This window comes from Melozone crissalis, unplaced genomic scaffold (genome assembly GCF_028551555.1).
Source record: "Melozone crissalis strain CALT ecotype California unplaced genomic scaffold, PUWL_Pcris_2 ptg000023l_1, whole genome shotgun sequence".
Classification (NCBI taxonomy): domain Eukaryota; kingdom Metazoa; phylum Chordata; class Aves; order Passeriformes; family Passerellidae; genus Melozone; species Melozone crissalis.
The window spans coordinates 41,383,278-41,405,702 of NW_026535801.1; the positions used below are offsets into that span (position 1 = coordinate 41,383,278).

At 38.5% G+C, this 22,425-nt stretch overlaps 1 protein-coding gene across 1 annotated transcript in view; it reads right to left on the bottom strand.

Moving 5' to 3' along the window:
• The window catches only part of BAZ2B (bromodomain adjacent to zinc finger domain 2B), an 83,052-nt gene that overhangs the window by 19,342 nt on the left and 41,285 nt on the right, over positions 1-22,425 (bottom strand). Inside the window, exons 11-23 of the mRNA XM_054277670.1 lie at positions 22,234-22,335; positions 17,307-17,517; positions 16,269-16,361; positions 16,092-16,153; positions 11,189-11,254; positions 10,382-10,447; positions 9,704-9,748; positions 9,418-9,450; positions 8,164-8,229; positions 5,661-5,801; positions 4,653-4,907; positions 3,686-3,900; positions 2,205-2,279 (exon numbers count right to left, since the gene is read on the bottom strand). Of these exons, the coding sequence (XP_054133645.1) occupies positions 2,205-2,279; positions 3,686-3,900; positions 4,653-4,907; positions 5,661-5,801; positions 8,164-8,229; positions 9,418-9,450; positions 9,704-9,748; positions 10,382-10,447; positions 11,189-11,254; positions 16,092-16,153; positions 16,269-16,361; positions 17,307-17,517; positions 22,234-22,335 (1,430 nt within the window). The remainder of the gene's footprint in view (positions 1-2,204; positions 2,280-3,685; positions 3,901-4,652; positions 4,908-5,660; positions 5,802-8,163; positions 8,230-9,417; positions 9,451-9,703; positions 9,749-10,381; positions 10,448-11,188; positions 11,255-16,091; positions 16,154-16,268; positions 16,362-17,306; positions 17,518-22,233; positions 22,336-22,425) is intronic.

A 22,425-nucleotide genomic window follows, 5' to 3' on the forward strand; every position in this document is an offset into this window, starting at 1 on the left:
ACATTACACTTATTAAGATCCTTGAGGGAAGGAGGAGAAAAGGAGGGAAGAGTGGGGAAAGGGGTGAGAGGCAAAGCATCCCTTATAACAAAATACAGTGATTCTGTTTTCCAACCTGGGATTTTACTGTTGCTTATTTACATCTGTCAAGAACAGGCTTTTGCATTTATTTTTGCCCTCCTCCCCAGCTTATGTCCTTAAAAAATGAGAACATAACCGCAAAAATGAAAACCTCCTTCATCGAACACATGTGATGCAGATAGAATTTTTTCTCATCCCCCTTGAATATACTTGTAGCCAACCTGGACACAGTGGTTTGAAGATTAATGACAGCAAACACTGGCCAAACAGGCTGAGACTACATAAATCCATTCCTCAGCCTCCGTTGCTCATCCCCTACACGCTTCCCGCAGGAGGGGCACGTGCTGAGGGGCACATAAAGGTCTGCAGGCACGTGAAAAGAGGTTACAGCTCTTGATCTCACAGCGAGCACTCAACTAACCAGTTATTGCCATGCAAAACTCCTTGGGACTAGGATGCTTAAAAATTAGATCAAGATGTGAATGGATGGGGAAGACAACATGTAAGAATGAAGTCTGGAAGCAGAAAAAAATAGCAAAAAAGAAGACTGATGTGTACAGATTTCATTTCAGAGAAGCCCCAGAACAGTTGTAAGGGTTTATGGAAAACACAATTGACATCATAAAGAAGAAAATATTGTTCAAAATTGATTGAAGAAGAGTCTTCTAGAACCTTGGAATTCATCAGAAAAAGTGGAAAACTCAAAAATTTTGAATCCAAGATTGAGAGAGGTGAATCGAGCTCATTGAATTCAAAGAAGCAGAAGAGCAACATTTCTAAGCTCTGCTGCAGTACTTGCACTCAAAAATAGGGAGAGCACCACTGGGCCCCAAAATCCACACACGAGGCAAAATTCCAAGAAATGGAAAAATTATTGTAGCAAGGAGGACGAGCTTGGGACTTCAGAGTATGATGCTCACTACTTGACAGGGAAGAAATGAGAGATTATAAGGAAAAGGGAAGATCCTACATCTACAAGTACTTACAGTTTGATGGAGGGAGAGAAAGACTAAGCAGGCCCTAAGAAGACAAGAACAGGGAAGGGTCCCATTTTGCTAATGGTAAATTGGCTACATCAGAACTTCATAAACACTTCTTAAACCATATCCCATAGAGGGGACACAGATGAAGACAGGGAAAAAGTAACTGGGTTAACCTAAAGGTTAAAATACATTAATTCTGTGCAGACTGGGATTTGTAGTGTTAGTAGAAAATGTCTTTTTATTGGTCTAATTTTTTCATCTACCTCCCTCTTGTCCTTCTTCTTTACTTCTTTCCTTCTTCCTTCTGAGATACATTAAAGGGAAAAAATGGAGACATAAGATTAGAAATGGAAGTACCTAAAGCAAGGACTAAGAAAGGATTTACCATTCCTAGCAAGAGGTAAAGATGACAAAGAAAAAAATAAAGCAGAGTCTGGCTATGCGTTTTTACCCCCTGTGATTCATTAACTTTATGCCGTCCAGCTTCCTGATAGTTGGAGCCAGTATGGTTGCTGTATGGAATTTTGTCTTGTAGGATGGGAGAACAGTGAATATGAAACTGACAACCTTTAAGAAGTTCAAATTTTACCTTAAACAGAAATATAAGAAATATAAAAAAAATCTCAAAGCTTGCATTCTACATATGATCCCTAGCTATAGGGAACGACGTGACATTGACAGATGAGAAACACTAAGATAACATAAATTAGCAAAATTCAATTGGCAATTGTTGTATGAAAATCACATTGTCTTAAAATGCCTTTCAGAATGAACACTGGAAATTTTGGTAGGTCCAAATAAACTTTGATTATGTCAATAACAATTGTATGGCTCCTTTAATATTCCAATTAAAAGTTTTTTGTTTCCTCCAAAGAGTACAAAATTAGACTTGACTTTGCTCCAAATCTGAGTGACACTAACCCTCTGAATCTCATGCATCTTTAATAGACTGTAAAAGACTGGTGTTGCAACATCCTAAACCCACATCTGTCTTAATTAAGCAGTTTGATTACTAATATCTTGGTAAACCTGTAACTTCATCGGCTGATTTTATGCTTAGAACCAATTCCCTATAGAGCAGTGTATGTGAACAAAGGCAAAAAAGCAAAATATTGTAATATTTAAGGAAATGAAACTTACTTCCGAAGTTTGCCTTCAACCATCCATTTATCTCTCCTTAAGTTTGACATATAATCAATGTTTTTATCAATTTCACTGTCAAAGATGAAAATAATCCATTAACCATGAACTTACGTATCTTTTTTCTGATAGACATTACATATAGACACTTTTCACTCAAATAACTATCTTTTGAGAAATCCTTAAATTTCAAAATAAATAATTTTAAGTATAGGAAATCACAATACTAGGAATGCCAATGTAGCACACTGCTGTACTTATGTCAGTCTTTATCCCCAATATCACTCAGTTTTCTTTCCACAAGGAGCATGGCACTCAACATTTCTTTTCATAGCTCTAGTTCAGTGTCAAGCCTCCAAATGTCTTTGCCACAAAGCACGTGGCCCGGTGATGAAAACACAGTTACCACTGGCACATCTGAAGTATTCTGCCTAGGATCTCTGGGACCTACAATCCAACATTCACTTTTCGCTGCAGAAACTGAAGAACCAAAAAGAGGGCTTTGGTGCAGCCACCATCTGCGTGCCCGTGTCCAAGACATCCTGGCCTCAGCAATTCACCAGATTACCGTTGTTTGTATGATCAAAATATAGAAACTCAAGTTCTAAGTGTTCATTTCTACAAACAGGACCTAAGAGTCATCTGCAACAAGAGGAAGTTTCTTTCTATGATGAATTTGACTGATACACATGAAGTTTCTTGAACAGTTGATGCACAGCACTTGCACTGCCCACTTCTGCTATCTTCCAACTTCGGAAAACCTGAAGCATCTCTTCCATTCCTGCTTTACTTGACCCTGATTAACTTTTGCAGCACAGAGTACCAAACCCAGCAGAATACACCAAGAAACAAAGCAGCACTCAATTAGGTCATGAAACACTTCAGCACAGACAGTCTGTGGAAGAACAGGCATCCCAGAAAAAGGCATTTCCTAACTTTTTGTTCCACATTGGTGGGTTTTGACAAGTTGTTGAACATAAGGGGGATTTAAAATTATGAAATACTATACACTACTGACCACAAATGCAACATATACACTTTCTTGAATTACTACAGTGATACTTGCCACCTCACCTTATGACCCTACTTAAAGAAACATCTTCAAAACATCTTCAAATACAAAAGGAAAAAAGGGAAAATAGTGTACTGCAGAAGCCTTGAACAACTCTTCTAAATTATTCCCTAGAATACCTAGTAAATTTCTTGGCAATCAACTTCATCTTTTATTCCTAAAATTGCTAGAGAAATTTTGGTTCAAGCTTTGAAAACAAAATTACAGACCAAACACAGAAAAGTTATATTCTTCCATCATATCAACAGTACATAAGAATAAGAAGCAGTAACTCAACCAATTTCAGCTTTCATTGTAAGAAGAACATAAGTAGTCCCCCTGTAACAGAATACAGTGAATACACAGTATTTCTGAACTACAACATTTTTTATGATTTTATTTTCACACACCTGTTTGGGAAAAATCTTACCTTACTACACTTTTGCTGCATGCTAACTCATTGACCAGAAAAGCAAGCACTGATGCTTTCTGAGCTGGAGAATGTGCCTGAAAAGCTTTTGTCTTCAAGCTCTCTGTCAGCTCTGTTTGCCCACAATGAGCCTCCATGAAAATCTGCAGAATCTCAGACACATTATCTCGATTGATACCAACATTCAGTAAGTGTTCCCCAAGAATAGTTTTAGCCTAAAAAGAACAAAGACATTTCCAACAGTCATGTTTTAAAAGCACCATTTTCCTTTGTAAGCTATATTACTGTTCATAGAAGACAGTATGGGCTTGTTTGCATTTTTACATAAGTATATCAAACATGATTATTCTCTGAGACTATTCAAATGTAAATCTTAAATACAGAAACAAATTAGAATGCCTTCACCTCTAAGTTTTTAAAAACAGAGATAATATTAGCAATAATTAAATGGATTACATGTACAAAGGCATGGTCCAACTGAAAATTAATGAATACTGCTGTGTACAATGATACTATGAAGAACTCTAGAGTGGAAGAAAGCTGAAAAAGAAGGCCAGTAAGAAAGAGAGTCATGACTGAATTGGGGTTTTGATGCAGTGACCTAGACAGCAGACCTTTGGGAAAGAAACAGCAAGATTCCCTGAGAATATAACATGAGGATAAGAATGCAAAGGAATGGTTGGAAAGGAGTTAAAAGACATGGCCACAGATGAGACAGTGCCCTACAAAAGATCCAAATAAAAATGGGATGTGTGTTTGTGTGAAGAGAAAAAGCACTGAAATTTATCATGTCCGGAAAATGGGAAGGCTGATGGGACACAAAGTTTTGGAGTAACATTAGAACCATGACACTGAAGAAAAGAATTAAGAAAGTCAAAAGAAATCCATAGGAGAGAGGTGTCAGAGACACATTATGAAGAATGCATTTGTATATACAGGGTGTTTACTATGGATTTTTTCTTTTTACCTTGTATCCTGTACCAAGTCCAGGATCGCACACAGCTGCAGAGACAAGTTTCACAAGCAAGTCCTGTACTTCTCCCATGCTGTCCCCTATGTTGAGCAAACCCTCTTGAAGAACGCTCAGGGAGGGAACATCTATGGCCACATCAAAGCCAAGAACTTTACCGAAGTTACGCAGGAACTGCACTACCATGAGACAATCAGAAAACGTGCTTCCATCAAGAACAAGGCCTGGGATGCGAGGCAGCTCTGGGAAAGGCTGGAAAGCAAAGAAAAAAGTGAAAGATTTGGTAGCACATTTCAAAAGAAATTTTTTTATAACAGCTAGGAAAATTGATTGACACTTCCTTCTGACCTACAGCATGACAATGCTGGAAGGTACAGGCAACCTTCCTTCCAAGGGGTACCCTGCACCCCTTGCCCAATTCAATGCTGAAACACATTTCCGTGTTCACAAATTACACAAGGCAAGAGATTACGAAATACTTCCTTTTTGGCCAGGAGACACTGTAAAGATCTATTCTGAGCCAAATTACTGTAAAAGGTAGTGTAAAACTATTTAAGGGAAAAAGGGAAGGAACTTCTCTGGAACAGACTTTGACTCCAACCAACCTTCGTCAAGTTCTTACGGACAAAAACTAAGAAGTTGGAAGACTGGGAGAGTAATTCTTTTTGAGCAACAACTTGTAAGAGTTCTCTAGATAACTATATAGTGCCTGTGTACTGAGACATGATGCACATTCCTGGTGTAAAAATAGCTTGAGTAAAGAATTTTTAAAAAGCAATCACGCTTTTAGGAAGCAGGCCTCTTTTAAACAAAAAGCTTTTACATAAACATATGCTACTGTGTAGTGTTCTAGTATCTTGTATTTGTATGTATTTCAAATAGCTCTCTAATTACCTCAATTAAAACTTGAATGCTTTGAGTGTGAGTGCAAGAAGAAAGTTATTGACAGAATTATAAAATACAAAAACAAGAAGCAAGAAAGTAAGTCTACGTAGTTGTGATTACCTTCTGGTCTGCTAAGCACATATCTTCATTAGGCTTCTTTAGCTCCTTTGCCATTTCTAATTCCAATCTTCGCTGTTCCAGTTTACGTTCCTTATTTAATCTTTTTTCATCACGTTTCTCTTGCTTTAGCCGCTCTTTTTCCTTAAGAGAATTAAAAGGGAAAAAAATAAACCCCACATATTAAACTTACAAAGGAACAATCTAAGAATTTGAAGAACACTAGTTCTGTAACCTTAAGAATCGCCACATCAATTAAGGAACCTGCATTAAAGTAAAGGGGAGGGGAAAACTAGAACAAAATCACTGAATTTGTAAAGCAATCTAAGATTCACTTTTTTCTCTCCTGTCCACAGAGACACAGGTTTTAAGTATGTTTGCAAAGAAAAACTCTTTCAAGTACCATTTAAGAAAGATGACTGAGTGAAAATATGGCAAAGAATTGCCATGCAAGGCACCTGATTTTAAAGGCTCTGCTTACACCCCAGTATTGTTAATCTGCACCTGCTACAGCAGAGACCACTCAAGAAACCTCTCTGAACAATACATGGCTGAAAAAGTCCCATAATACATAAACTAGGTATGAATGCCTTATAAAACACAACCAATCTTTTCAAACACAGGTAGCTTCTGGCCTTGAATTACCATACACTTTGCATGCAACCTAAAACTGAACATTTTGTCCTTTATGTCTTATAAAGAACACACACATCATCAAGTGAGAAGTCAAGCATCTACTGTCTCTTCAACACCCTCCACAGTGGAGTCACACCAATACTGCACCAACTCTGTAACATGCCAAGACTATGAACCTAGAGCTCCCGTGGCCTTTTCCATCCCCGGCGCCAGGTTTCTGCTGCCAATCCACTGTCCTGATGACACAACTGCCCACACACCTCTGTGCAACCAATATCGAGTGTAAAATGTATGGAATCTGCCACACATCAGCACCACCTGTTCAGAGCACAGAACTGTGTGTATAAACAAACACACGTATGTGCGTGTGCCTCCACTCAAGAACCTGATACAATAAAAAACTGACGATGCTGCATGTGCTTTTCCCCTGTGGACACAGAAGGGCTAAAGAACCAAGCTAAGACGCCTCCCATTACTCAGAACCACTCCCTACTATTCTGTTAGTTTAAGAGGTCACTCTAGTCTCTTCCATTTACTACCACCATATTTTGCAACAATGAGAGCATGGGCAACATTAACTCAGGGCTCAGCTGCATTTGTAGGTCAGTATTAACCACTGACTTCTCTGTAGAGTTCTGGCAGGCCCCATGACTTTTTATTCTTCCTTTTGATTCTACATGGAGTATTATCAGACCACTATTGACAACTGTGGATGACCACTGTGAGTGCACAGAGATCATGACTTCTACTACTACAGTCTTTAGTGGAAAGCAAGATCGAATTTCATGTTACACACAAAGAACATATTTGGACCAGTAAATTTACACTGGCAGAAAAAAATGCACTGACATTCAGAACTACCCATCTGCCCACTTGCTTGCTACTCTACAGCTGTGTAAGCATCCTCTGTACTGCCAACGCAGGCCCTCTTTATCTACCCTGAGTTCATAAGAGACATCTTGTATTGAAAAATCCCAATGGACAAAATGGTTTATTGCCTTTTATCTTAGCCTATGTCAATGTCCCAAGGTCAGCTGGCATTGCTTACAACTTGTTTTCTGCCAATTTGAAATGCTCTACAACAGAAGAAAACCAGAGATGTATATATAGATATTTATGTGTCCACACAGAAATTTATAGTTATGATTAAAACTGAAAACTTTAGGCTGTACTACGTTTCATAAATCTATTTAAATATTACTTCTACTGGTTGAAATAAACACTGCTCTATATCTGTTAGAGTAAGAATATAATTGGAGCACTGGATCAGACTAAATGACCATTTAGCCTGGTATCCAGACTTCCAACAGTGGAATGGGTGCTTGGGGTATCATCTTCCTCTATTTCCTTGTAATGAAGTATTATTAGTTTTTCTTGGGTTTGGTCAGTTGCATTTATTGAAATTTGCAAATACATCCTAGAAAGAAGTTTTGACAATTTCCTTAACAACTACTTGCTATAATGATGGCTATCTTATTTCAATATCCTCATTATCTGCACTTTATTTTCAAAAGTTTAAGGATACAGACTTAAAAAAAAAGGCGCAGGATACAGAAATACATAAATGTAAAACAAAAAGCAAATGAGCAATTGTGGTTTTTTTGTATTTTACTTCTGTTTCTTCTCAAAAACATCCAGAACTCTCAAAACTGGGCCATCTGTGCCAATGTTCAACCATGTCTCTCCAAGTAAAAAAGTTTTTTAAGTTTGTACAGAATTTCCTGTATTCCAATTTGTGCCTAATGATTCTTGTCCTACTGCTGCAATGTACACAAATCAAATTATACATAATGTAAAAGGACATTGCTCTTCTACAGATGATTGCAGAACAAAACTATGAGAACTTCAAACTTTCAGAGTTAATACTCACTTCTGCTTTTTTACGTGCTTCCATGGCTTTCATGAGCATCATATGTTGTCTTCGCCGTTCTCGTTCCTATTGAAGCGGGTAATATTAGAGCAAAACTAAACCACATTTTCAAATCAGTAAAAAAGCAGAGTAACAAATTTAGCATTAATAGACAAGTCACAGTAAATACTAAATATAGGACAAGAATGGCCAAGTCTGTGCATGTTTTAGTTCAGGTTTAGAAAGCAAATACAAGAACAATCAAAAGCAAAAAGGTAAAGCAATGAACATGGAGACAGTGTAAATAAGAAGCATACAGATTTACTTATGGTCAGTTGTGATGCTCCTTCATAAGCTGGCAGAACAAAAAGCATAATGGTTGGCTGGAACAGGTCAGTTACCTTACATCTGCTATGATGGAACTTGCAATTTGCTTCTTCAATAGCCAATTCAGCAGAAATTTTAAACTGGTCTTTTTCAAACATTGCAAGTATTAACATTTTTCTAACCAAGCAACAAATTAACATGATTACTTTTATCAGCTCTAGATCAGTTTTAATCAAGCCAGTAGTGGTGCATATACATATGCAACAACACTTGCATTTACTGATGCCTGTCCCTCAGTAAATTATGTCAGTAGCTTCAAATACATTAAGGAGCAGTATTCTAAGGCACTAAGTACAGGGGATTTTCCTTCAGCTTAACAGCTGAAGAGCAAATCCTGGCCCCAGTAAAGGCTATAGGAATTTTATCATCTAATTTAGTGAGGCTAGGATTACATTCTAATATTTCATTGTATATTTATAACATTATGTATTTACAACCAACTGAAAGCTATTTCCTCAGTATCTTACAAGGGGAAGACATCACCCTGATTTCTAAAACAGGTTAATTCAAATGGTATTTAAAATGTCTGGACTCATTCCCAGTGAATGGGACAAGGCTTGCAAAAATCATCCAAGTGACCATCCTAGTGATTTTGCATCAATCCCTAATTTTATATACTAGTCAAATTTTTACTGGGACATCAGTAACATAGATCCCTGGTTAAAAACCACATTTAGTTATTGCCACATTCAATTTATACACATGTTCAAGACATGTTTTTTTTTCCTTAACAGACAAGACAAGCAGATGTATGCAATGCACTGTGCTGTAAAGCCATGCAGCAGTATGTAATATGACAGCAGCCAGTGCTACATTTTATGCATTGCTATGACAACCATATCACAACCAAATCACAATGCGGTGTTAGATGTACAAAAATAAACATACCCATACCATATCTAGTCTATGCCTCTCCAACTCCTGGTAGAAAGAGTTGGCACAACATTATGAAACAGAAATCACAAAGTCATAAAACCACTTTATAATCCCCCAAAAGACCCCAATACCAAAGCAAAGCAAAAAATCATAAGGCAAAAGAAAATCTGTGCAGGAATCAAACCCAGAAGTTTAAAAAGGGCATATTTTGAGGATTCTACCCCCCCGCCCCTTCCAACTGAAAGTAGCAGCTGACAATTGGCATTCTGTCTGTTTGGTCAACCAAACTTATACCAACCTGGTGCTTCAGAAGAACGGCCTGCTGCCTTCTCATCTCTTTCTCCTTCAACAGAAGAACAGAAGTGTATTTTTGTAAAACATCAATAAAAATTTACTTACCAAATTGCACAGTTCTACCACACTAAAACAGCACATCTGACTTAAACTCTAACTTACAGAGAAGTATACACAGCATACATGACAGTAAGTCTGGTGAGCTGGGAGTTCCATGTTAGAACACACCTAGAATGCCGAAGCAGCAATAGTACTTATATACACACACACAGACACTGTATTTTCCAGTATTTGTAAAAGAGTTCTGTAGTTTTGCATGCATTACAGCCTAGAAAATACTATGCTCGCCAAGAAACATCATTTTTTGATACAGTGTGCTTAAAAGAATATTGTGAATAATGTTACTGCAGAACATTTTGTTATGCCAACCATGGTATACGGTACATATAAAGTACTGTCTCTGTATATCTGTGTGTGTATGCCGCAAACTCCTCTGCATATGCTTCATGGCTTTTTATAACGATATATACATGTCATTATTTGCTGTCTCTATGTACAGCTTCATTATCAATGAACAGCCTCCCAAATCTACATACATTATGTATAATTATTTGAGTTATGTTACATCACACTGCAACATATAATAACACAGTTCTTGTTTTTGGAGCTCCTCTAAACTAACCTTTATTCGTTTTTCCGCTTCCAATAATTTGGCATTTGCTGCTTCTTCCTTCTTTTTCTTTTTTGCCTGTGCATGCAAAACAGGTCACACAACAGCACAATCACAACTTGAAAATAATCTGACTAGAAGCAAAGTTATGTATCTTTAGAAGTTAAGAACATAATCACTTATTGTGTACATTGCAAGAAATCTGTGATGCAGCTTTCACGATCAATCAATTCACATTTCAGTTACTTTTAAAAAAATTCAACCAAAATTTCAAACAAAAAATTTCAACCAAAATTTCCCACTCAAAAGTGATTCACTCAAAACTGGCTATCTTAAGAAGGCAGGTAAACACAGAAACGGCAAAGAGATTACTATTAATTTTTATGTCAATGGAGACTTGAAAATTAGCAATCTATCTTTGCTACTACACTAGCAAACCTGTAGAGTATACTCTAATACAGCCATAGTATTTTTAAACCCACTGCATTTCATACAGAGCACACCCACAGCATTGTATTGTACATCCTACTACTGCAAACTTTTTCTCTTACTAAGGAATTGTTCTGCTGTTAACTTATGTACACACAAGACTATTCTGACAGAAAACCGTGAGCACTAGTGTAAATATTTGTAAGATTATGGATCACAGTTTATGTTGACCTTTTAAGAAAAATAATTTAAGACACATCTTTGAACTGGCCTTCAGAAATAAGGTCATTAGAGCTGCTATATTTAGTTGCGCTTCTAACTACATGTGTGACTACTAAAATACATTTTAGAATGGCAATGGAAAAATAACATTTGAGCCATTATTTGTACCTCCAAAATTTGCTGAGCTCGAAGTTCTTTCTCCATCCTAATTTGCTGAATTCTCTTAATTTTTTCCTACAAGGGTAAGAAAGTTACTTCTTTAAAAAATATATATAAAGGAAACGATACTTTTTAAAAAAATACATATAGTTTTACGTAGTATACTTTTTTATACATTTACTTTAACATTTTAAAAATGACAAAGTTTATACATACTTTTTTGTTATTGACTTTCACCCTCTTAGTCATGTGCCCATATGTTCAGAAATTTTACTAGTATTAGATGTCTGGTATAACCCTGAAGGAAACTACATCTAGTAATGCATGGGTGCTCATGTTTAAATTGTCAAAGTTTTTATTATTTTTTTAACACCTTCAAGAGGACCAGATTAATGACCAAGTAAGGAAACTAGAGTATTCCAATTCCAGCTGACAATGGTGAAGCTACTTAAGAATGAACAAAAGGGTGAGCTATGTCATGAAATACATGATGTTTTGAAGTGATCTCTTTGACCAAGAAATAGCAAGGTCTGTCCAAGCACTGAGCTGTTTGTGCCTCAGTTCTTACAGCCTCTTTCAGGCCATAATGGTCCCACAGGCAGCACAGTGAGCTGAGCTCAGAAAAACCCAAAGCCCATGCTCTGTCAGCCAGGAACACTCACCCACATGCAACCTGGGTAACATGCTCAGCTAAGTACACTTCAGTTGCTCCATATATTTAAAGCACTCAGGTAACTAATGCTAATTTTGGAAGCTTTAGTATTGCAGTTTAGTGATGGACCTGTATACATGCTGTAACAAAAGAAGTAACTGGAACAGGAACCATGGGTACTACAACATATTTAAGCATGTTTCATCATGGTGAAAAAAAACTATCCAGTTATGCACTCCACAGATGGATGCTGGGCAACCATATTCAAATATATCTTTCTTCATAAATTAATTCCTAAAATCTGAACCAAGTCTTATTACATTGATTGAAAAATGCAATCATTGCAAACACTGGAATCATTTCACACTACCTGTGTTGCATAGGTTTGTCTATTAAATTAGCTATTAAAAATTCATTAGCACATTATTTGCGATTATCTCAAAAGAGCTGACTGAGCCACAGTGACTAGGAAGGACCATTTTGAAGAAAAGTGCATCCATCCAGCTGGACTTTCTGTAAAGTTTTAATAGCAAAACCCAGATCATGGAATAGCCCTGCAAGCTGGGGGAAGCCTGGACCAGAAGCTTGAAAAGAAGCTCAAGGAGCTTCTCTGGAACAGCAGACGCTTTCCCAACAGCATGAGTAAAGCCCATCTGTACAGAATACATTGTTTTCTTGTGAGCTGGCCTTAGAATCTGAGAACAGGGATCACTCTAAAATTTTACTCTCTGCAGAACACAGTGACACATAGTGATACATACAATAAAGTATATACATAGTGATGTATATACTTTATTGAAAAGTAACCAAAACCAAGCTCCTAAGAAAAGACAGTCTATAATATTTAACAGTAAAAGAGCAATGATAGATGAGAAAGATGTACTAAGTTTTCCGACAAATAGAGCTGCTACATGAAGTCTAAACTCCAGTTTATGAGCTCTGTAAACTGTTGAGAAGTCCAACACCGTACAATCTTATCAATAAAATTAACTCAAGAGGCCTTGCGCAGACCATGCTGAACTTTTTCCACATGAAGCTTCCATGTGAAGCTCACAGCATGGTCCTTAAATCTCTATTATCCCCCATTATACTTTAAATCAAAACAGTGCAAAAGTTGAAAGCATGTGCTACACCCTCTCACAGGATGACCAGGTTGGAAGAGACCTTCAATACCATCGAGTCCAACCCAGCCCCAGCACCTCAAGCAAACCCTGGCACTGAGTGCCACATCCAGGCTTTGTTAAACACACCCAGGGATGGTGGCTGCACCCCTCCCCAGGCAGACCATTCCAGAACCTGATCACCCTTTCTGTAAAAAACTCTTTCCTAATATCCAACCTATATTTCCCTTGGTGCAGCTTGAGACTGTGACCTCTTGTCGGGCCTGGAGAAAGAGCCCAGCCCCAGCCGAGCACAGGCACCTTCCAGGAGCTGTGCAGAGTGATGGGGGCTGCCCTGAGTCTCCTTTTCTCCAGGCTGAGCACCCCCAGCTCCCTCAGGGTTTCCTCATAGGGTTTGTGTTCCCAGCCCCTCTCCAGCATCGTTGCTCTCCTTTGGACACGCTCAAGCATCCCAACGTCCTTCCCCAACTGAGGGGCCAGACCTGGACACAGCACTCGAGGTTTGGCCTCACCAGTGCCGAGCCCAGGGGCAGAATGCCCTCCCTGCTCCTGCTGGCCACACCATTTCTGATTCCCTTCTTGGCCACCAGGGCACTCTGCTGGCCCATGTTCAGCAGGCTCTCAGCCAGTTTCCCCAGGTCCCCTCCTGCCTGGCCACTGTCCAGCCTCACCGTCCCCAGACTATAATGCTGCAGGGCGCTATTGTGGACAAAATGCAGGACTCTCAACTCCATTAAGGTTAGAGTTAAAACAAAACAAACTTTTCAGCAGAGATCAGAATACAGAGTTGTATCAGAGAAGAAAGTACTCAATTCATTCATTGAAATAATGAATTTTATCAGGTTACACATCAAGAAGGAATATGATGATGACAAACAAGGTCTGGATTTGATACATTTGACAATTTAAAAATTTTTGCTCCCTGGACCCCTCGGAATGTAAGGACCACTTGAAAATCATAGTGTGCTACTTTTCTTTAACAAGTATGGGTTGCCTTGAGAAATGGACAGGTTGAAACTGTCACGATCTACAAAAGAGCAGACTGGCTGAGGCTGGGAGGGACATCTGAAGTCACCTTGTCCACATCCCCCTGCCCCAGAAGGGTCACCTAGAACCAGTTACCCAGACCACATCCAGGCTGCTCTTGAAAATCCACGTGGGAGGCTCCACAGCCTCTCTGGGCCACCTGCACCAGTTCTCAGTTGCCATCTTTGGTGACAAACTGTTTCCCAATGTTCAGAAGGAACCTCCTGTCACTGGGTACTTCTGATATAAGTCACCTCTTTGCAATCTCCCCTCAGGTACTTAGCAATATTAGCAAGATGCTCCTGGGCCTCCTCTTCTCCAGGCTGAACAGTCCCAGCTCTCAGCCTTTTCTAATATAACTCATACATGGTAGAGTGACAGCTTCTAGCTCTATATCTACTACAATGAGCACTATCTTAAAAAAAAGAAAAAAGCGAAATATTTGAACAGTTACCAACAAGAATTAATTATTATCTATTAAGGGAATATTTAAGGTAGCCTGAAGTAACACCAGTTCGGGTTTACTACTCAAAAAAAAAAAGAAGAATGTCAGGATTTAATACCTGGATTTCAAAAATATGAAAGGGTTTAATATTTTCATTTTTTTTAACACTTCAAGATGTCATAAAATCATAGACCATGCTGAGCTGGGAGGGACCCATCATGATCATCGATCCAATCCTGGCCCTGCCCAGACACCCCTGCAATCCCACCCTCTGCCTGGGAGCATGGTCCAAGTGCTCCTGGAGCTCAGGCAGCCTTGGAGCTGTGGCCACTGCTCTGGGGAGCCTGCCCAGCGCCTGACCACCCTCTGGGTTGGTCAGCCTTTATTCGGACACCTAGCCTAAACCTCCTGACTCGGCTCCAGTAGTTCCCTCAAGTCCTGTCACTGGTCACAGAGAGCAGAGATCAGAGCTGCCCTTCCAGAGTATGCTGACCACCACAACTGAGTTTCCCTTCAGTCTCTTCCAGGCTGAACAAACCAACTCCCTCAGTCGCTTCTCTTAAGGCTTCCCTTCCAGTCCCATCCCCAATCCTCACAGCCTTTTTTGGATAGCCTCTAATGGTTTACTCTCCTTTTTATATTGGGGTGCCCAAAGCTCTCCCCAGGACTCAAGGTGAGGCCACCCCAGTGCAGAGCAGAGTGGGACACAGCCCTTCCTTTCTGGCCAGCAAAGTTGGGCCTGATGCCCTCCAGGGCAAAGATGTCCCTCCTGGGTGCCAGGGCACTGCTGACTGACCCCACACTTGCCATCAACCAGGGCTCCCAGATCCCTTCCTGCAGCTGCTCTTCAGCCCCTCATTTCCCAATTTATAAACACAACGAGGATTGTCATTAATGTATTTGAAAAAACTTATTTCTGTTGTCCCCCACAATTCCGGCAGCTTCAACTTCAACTGAGCTTTGACCACATAAATTTTCTCTCTACACTGGCAAGCAGCATCTCTGTCCTCTTCCCATGTCACTTACAGGAAAACCAATACTAGTACTTTTTCCAAGTGTTGGGATGCTGAGATCATATACAGATGTGGAGGGGATGTAGCATGTCCAGAGCAGAAGGGCAAGAGAGCTGTGGAAGGGGCTGGAGCACCAAGAACAGCAGAGGGAGCTGGGGAAGGGGCTCAGCTTGGAAAAAAGGAGGCTCAGGGGGACCTTCTTGCTTTCTCAAACTCCCTGAGAGGTGTGTGCAGCCAAGTGAGGGTCAGGCTCTGCTCCCTGGAACAAGGGACAGGACAAGAGGAAATGGCCTCACATAAAGGCAGGTTTAACTTGGATATTAGGTAACATTTCTTCATGGAAAGGGTTGTCTAGCTCGGCCACAGGCTGCCCAGGGCAGCGGTGGAGTCACTGCCCCTAGAGGAATTTGAAAGATGTGTTGATGTGACACCTGGGAACATGGGTTAATGGTGGATTTAATGAAGATCAGAATTTTAATATATTTACAATTTTAATACAGTAATTTTAATACACTGTGTGTGCTTTAAAACTAGATTTAAAACATACACTTTGTAATCAGTGTTCTTAGTAATTTACTAAATATCTGAAATACACCTTATTGAGCGATAATGAAAATATCATTCAAAGAACTTATTTAGCAATTGCATAATTTACCTGTTGCTTCATTATCTTTATCTGCTCCTTTTGCTTTCGCTTTTCTTCAGCTGCCATAATAGCTAACAAACAAAAGGAAATAATATCAGCAGAACACAGCAAGAGACAGGTAATTTTTTATAAACACTTTTCAAAATAATCCCCTAGCATGCACAACCTTGCACAAGTAGTACTTACCTTGCTGTTTTTTTGCTTCTTTGGCAGCTCGTGCTTGTTCCTGCTTCTGAAGCTTTCTCAGTAGCTTTATTTGTGCTGCTTGCCTAGCTATTTCTGTTAGAAAAAGAAAATATTAAGTTCATAAAAACAGTGCTGTCCAACAATAAAGATACAGTTCATGTTCCAGACATTTGTATGCTGTAAAGACAGCGCAAACAGAGGATTTGTTTCGCACACACTGGCGTCTACAAAATTTTTCTATGAACTACCATTAATGGCACATCATGTATCAGTAACCATGTGAACAGTGCAAATGATCATGGATACTTTCTATATAAAACAAATACTGGTTTCAGAGGAAAAAATTATTTAAGTGACAGAATCATACCAATTATGCTGGTTTATTTTAAAAACATTTTCCTCTTTCTTCTAAAGCAGAAAACAGTTTTTTCAAAACTACTAAATCAAACTACTAAAGCATTTTATTCAGAAAGCATTGAATTAGTTTTCCTTACAAGTCACCTCATGTAATTATGTAATAATTTCTTAATGAAGCAAGAACACAGTCACCTGGGCCACATGCCTCTTTCCTGTGTCTACCTAAAGTCAGCCATTCTTATGCTAATAAGCAACCTCCTGAAGCATTCTACGACCCTGTGATAGCATTTCTGAAATTTGAATTAACTGTTTATGGACACACTCATAGAAGACAACTGTAGGACGGATGTTTTGGAGGATGAATTTAGCTTCCTTTTCAAAGGATTGAGGTCCAGGACCTGCACGCTTGAAGTCCCCAGAACACTGTCAGCTTCCCGAGCAGTAACTACAGAGTAAGCTTTTAGACACGTCTTTACGTATGCACTTCCTTCTTGAAAACCTATACTGATAAACCATTTACTGGTTTATCAAAAAGTCTTCAATAACAGCACGTAACAAATACCTAAAATAAAATGCTGTATACTAATATCCTAGTGAGACAAATCACTCTCCTATAGGAAAAATATTAACTCTTTATATACTGACACCCTCTCTTTGTGAAAACATTACCACAGTTGTTACCTTGAGCTTGGAGCTTCCTCAGCAGCTTGGTGTCAGCGCTGTCCAGGAACTCGCCGCTGCCGACGTTGGGCGGGCGGCCCTTGCGGCGCCGGGAGCGCGGCTCCTCGCGGGCGTGCGGCCGGTCCGCGCTGGGGGGCCGCCCCCGGCGCCCCTCCATGGCCCGGATGCGGGGAACGACCTCCTCTTCCTTCAGGAGACACCACTGCACACCCTTTCAATGGACACATTCCACAACCAGGCATTACAAACACAGGTTAAAACAACCCGAAATCCAAGGTGAGCTGTAGATATTAAATATGCAAGTGCTGTGATGTATTATTTGGGCAGGACAAATTCTTGATGACGCACAGAAGCTATCTATTGAGAGACTATGACTAAGAACTTCTGTAAATTCCACCACTAAGAAAGATTTTGAAGACTATTCAAGCATATGCAAAGTTTTTACCTAGTAGATATGCCATTACTGTGTTATTTTTAATTATTTCTCATTAAATCAAATTGTTCAACCCTTTCTAAAGGGCAAAACAGATTTTTCCTAATTATGTAAACTTAACAACTTCTGCTTTCATTTAATATTATGAATAATATTCTGCTTTCATATAATCCACTGTTCAACATGAATGAAAAAATGTGTCAAGCTATGAGGTACTGTTTTCCAACAGAGCGTGTTTACAGAAATTCTGGCATACATAACAAGCAAAGGCAGTAATGTATTTTCAAATATTGCTTTTGAGTGTTGTAGAGCTCAGCAACTGAGCTGAGAAAACACAGATGCATTTAATCATCCAGTTTTAGTTAGTACAACTGCGTTCTCCCCTCATTCGCTGCAAAACAGTTTCTGCACCAGCTTGAATCAATGAAAAGTAACTTCTAAGCATCCACATATCTAAAGCTACGTGAACTATATTCTCTAACCAAACCATGCGCTGCCGTATTTTGAGGCATCACAAAAGCAGATTCTAAAATACTTTCTTGATAAAAATATCCAAGTTAATTCTCACAAAGGAATAGCTTTATTTAACTGGCCACTAAAACTAGAGTTTATTGTGTATACTGAGCAGAAAATATGTACCGTCTAGGAAAGCCTGTTTAATTGAACAACAGTATTTCAAAATTTTAACCTCTTTTACCATTTCCCCAAGCTTCTGACAAATGCGGTGAAAATCTGCAAGCTAAGCATCCTTTAGGACTTCTTTATAACTTGCCTTAAAAAGGCAAGGTTTGTAAAAAATTTTGAAAATGTCTGCTCAGAGCAAGAAGAAAAGTTGGTATTTAATGAGTTTTTAAAGTTACCAGTTCAGAAGAAATATATTCAGAGTGCTTTAGTTTTCACACTTATATGTACATAAACCCTAAAATCCAATTTACTGTACCATAACATAAATTATTTCTGCTTTTTCTTTTAATTTGTCTTTTAATTATTTCTGCTCATTTTTTACAATTACAAAGGTTTTGCATAACTTCAACAAAAGAAATGGCAGTTTGTTAATGAGACATGCAGATTTCAAAGGAGTTATCAGTATCTGCAAAGATACTTATCTAAAGTCTGAATCATTCCCAGTTAAGATCATCCCCAAAGTACAAGTCACATTTGGTTTGCACACATTCCAAAGGGCTTTGTTATTAATTATGTTCTGAAAATGCACTGTTCAGAACCAAGACCACATCATTAATGTGTACCACATCCTACCACTTGACTGGAAGTTAATTCTCTTACTATCTTGAAGAGTACTACTTAAGTGTAACTTTTATTTCTCTGCCTAGTACTTGAATTGCAGTTTCTCACGGGTTCAGTTTATTGAGGTAGATTTTATACTTGTACTTACGAGCTACACCAACTTCCAACCTAAAAAACCTAATCTCATAAAATGTACATGCCAAGGGAGGCAAAACAGAAATCAAAGAAGAGCAGGAGAAGCAGCCATAGTTCAAAAAGCACCTTAGAATGGCAATGGAGATTGCTTTTGCCCTGTATTTGTATTTTCTGCAGTTAATGATACTAACAATAATTACTATGTATCACAAAATAAGTAAGAGGTGTACCAGATCATTAGTACCAGAGACCATGTTGGTTATTACATTTTCCTAATGCCACCTGAAAGAGAAACTAGAGGCCATCAAATGAAGTGAGCAATGGCTCAGTAAGCAAAAGGAGCAGGTGCTTCAAGGGACGGGAGAAGACAGTTTATTGCCCTGTCAAAGGCCACTGCGGATGCACAAGTTTTCACAAGTTTAAGAGAGGACAAGACAAAAATAGTCCAGAACAAAGCCCTAAAGGGTTAAGCAAGAATTGATTGACCATCTATATTTTGTGCTCAAACAATTTTTAAAATCTAACCCAGAATACATTTCTATTAAAAGAATGTACAGTCAGAATGTTCTATTTAAAAAACGTACAAAAACTCTGGGGTTTTGACATTTCAAAGATGAAATACAGGGGTTGTGCCCTAACATAGGAGAATCACAGGCTTCCATAAAATTGAAGCTTTGCTACTCAAATATTAGAGAAAAAAGGGGAATAACACTGTGAAATGTTGTGGTGTATTGTTCAAACTAATAAAAATAATAACTTTATTCAATTTCTCACCTTCAAGCATCTACCCATGTACCACAAAACTGTGCTGCCATCAGGACATTTGCCAAAAAGACACCAGACAACTATGCATGAAAGCAGAATCAAGTTCAAATCCTGTTAATCAAGCCAATGACCAAAAACACAGGCACTTTGCAAGAAGCAAAAACCCACTTAAATTTCAGATTAGATTTGTGGGGAAAAGTTAACAACATTGCTTTCCAAACTGAATTGCAGAACTCAGAATAGGACAAACATCCTATACGTATTACTTACATTCATGAGGACCCATGTTTATTCCATCAGCCCAAATCAAATTCATAGCAAGCTTTCTAAATTACAGCAGTTTAAAGCTTCCAAGTCCAGTCACTGAATTTTCACATTTGCCAAACTTCAATAATTCTTCTAATCCTACTCCTTTGTGGCCCACTTCTGCCACATATGCTTCTGTTACAGTATTCAAACACTGCTTTGAATAACCCATAATATTTGGTGGTTTGCATAACACAAGAAAGAAACACAGGCACTAACAGAAGAATGAAATCCTCGTACTTTTGCCTTGCTATAGGTAAATCTTTAATAATACTGATTTAGCCTTAAGGTAATTTTTTCACATCTTGTTTCATCTTAGAGCTGTGTGAAAATTAGCCCAGCACATGTTGCATGTCCCAAAAGAGGACAGAAATGTATAACAAAGGAAGGGAAGAATAATCACTAAAGGCTATACAGAATAATTGAAATTTACCACAAAAGCAGAAATAAAAACTTCTCCAATTACCTCCAGACATCCATGAGGATATGATTATCATATATTATTTTGAATCTGGATGATTCAAAAAACTTTGGTAAAGAGGGTGCAAGCTCTTTTTATAAAAGTATCAGTGCCACATACTGTTTCACAAAGCAATATTATCAGCCTGAGTGTAGCTCCATTGTTTTGTAACTCCTCATTCACACATAAAATGTAAACACATCTTAGCACATTTGGCAAAGCTGCCCAGAGTCTCTTTTTCTAATAAGAAAACTTCTCCTTTGTCTACCCAAGTCTCAATGGAACCTATCAAAAACCACATCAGTACAAAGCTCATGATGATATGTAAGCAAACTAATGTTCACATTGCCAGTCTTGCCTGTAGAAATCTTCCCCTCACACTGCCTTCATTCTCAAGTTTTATAAATCACAGGGCACACTGCAAATCAATTAAAGGGAGAAGACAGATATAACTAAAGAAGGGGACAAGACTAATGAAGTTATACAGGTAACAGACAAAGAAAATAGAACAGGGCAAAAAGAGAGCAGATACCCTGCCATTACAGTACATCACAGTAAAATGAATTATTTCAGTCAAGACGTGCAGGTACATAATAAAGTTCAAAACTACGGGAACTTGTAACTGTTGAAGACCAAACATGAAGCAAGTTTAGGAATGTTTTAGCCTGTAAACCGGGAAGCCCACCTAGAAGTAGCTCCTTACCATTAATTCAGTCTTTAAAGCTTTCATTAAAGACATTCAATTTCATTTCACACTAACATTACATACTTCTACAAGGTATTACAAGAACATCAGGCTTAACTCAAACCGGAACTCAAGACTGTTGAGAGCTAGTAACATGTTCAGAACACTTATACCTTAAAGAAGCAAACACCTTCACTGAGAAAAATAAAAAAAATTTCATGCACATCCTGAAGAAATGGCAACACGGCCAGAATACAGTAACACAGCAGGCACAAACACAGTAACAATTTCCTTAAAATTTTAGTTTTACTTATCCTGGTATGGTTTATCTACACACCGTTCAACAGTTATACCACTGCACGGCATAACTGGTACAGTTTTGCATCCCCCTCCGTAAAAGTGTCATGCTTTAGGATGCACAGAGTATTCTTGATACAGGATACACTTGTATATAAATATGTAATTTACACATATATATAAACACACACATACAAACATACATATATTATGAACACACTGACAGAGTGGGATTTAACATCTACACATAAATTACTATTGATACAAGGCTGTATACAATAAAAGAAGAAACAAAGTCTTAATTCAGAAATACCTGAATGCTAAGATAAAATACGCAGCTCTGAGTTTTCAAACTAGACCAAGCCAGGCTCAGAGCTGATCATTAAAGCACCCTCTGGGCAAAGCCACTGAATGTGGTTCTCAACACAGCCCAGGATCAAGCTTTCCATGTCTCAATCTAACTGCTGTTAAGAATATGTGCAGCTTTTAGAAATATTTAGCTAAAAACAGGTAATGCTTCAGATCGTAGCAAAAATTACTTTACCTAAACTTAAGTTAATGCTCCTTGGATCAAAAACTTTACTTTTTAAAAAGTGGATACCTGCGGTCCATCTCTGGCTTCATAGAAGTCACCCACTCCTATTTTTGCACTGAAGCTGAAATTGTCCCTTGAGATATCCATTATTCCATTTCTGCTGAGATACTGAAAAAATCACATATTTTTCCACTTCAGCTTGTAAATAATTACAACCCAGCTTTGATGCACAGCTAACTTTGTGACTGTAATGTTTTG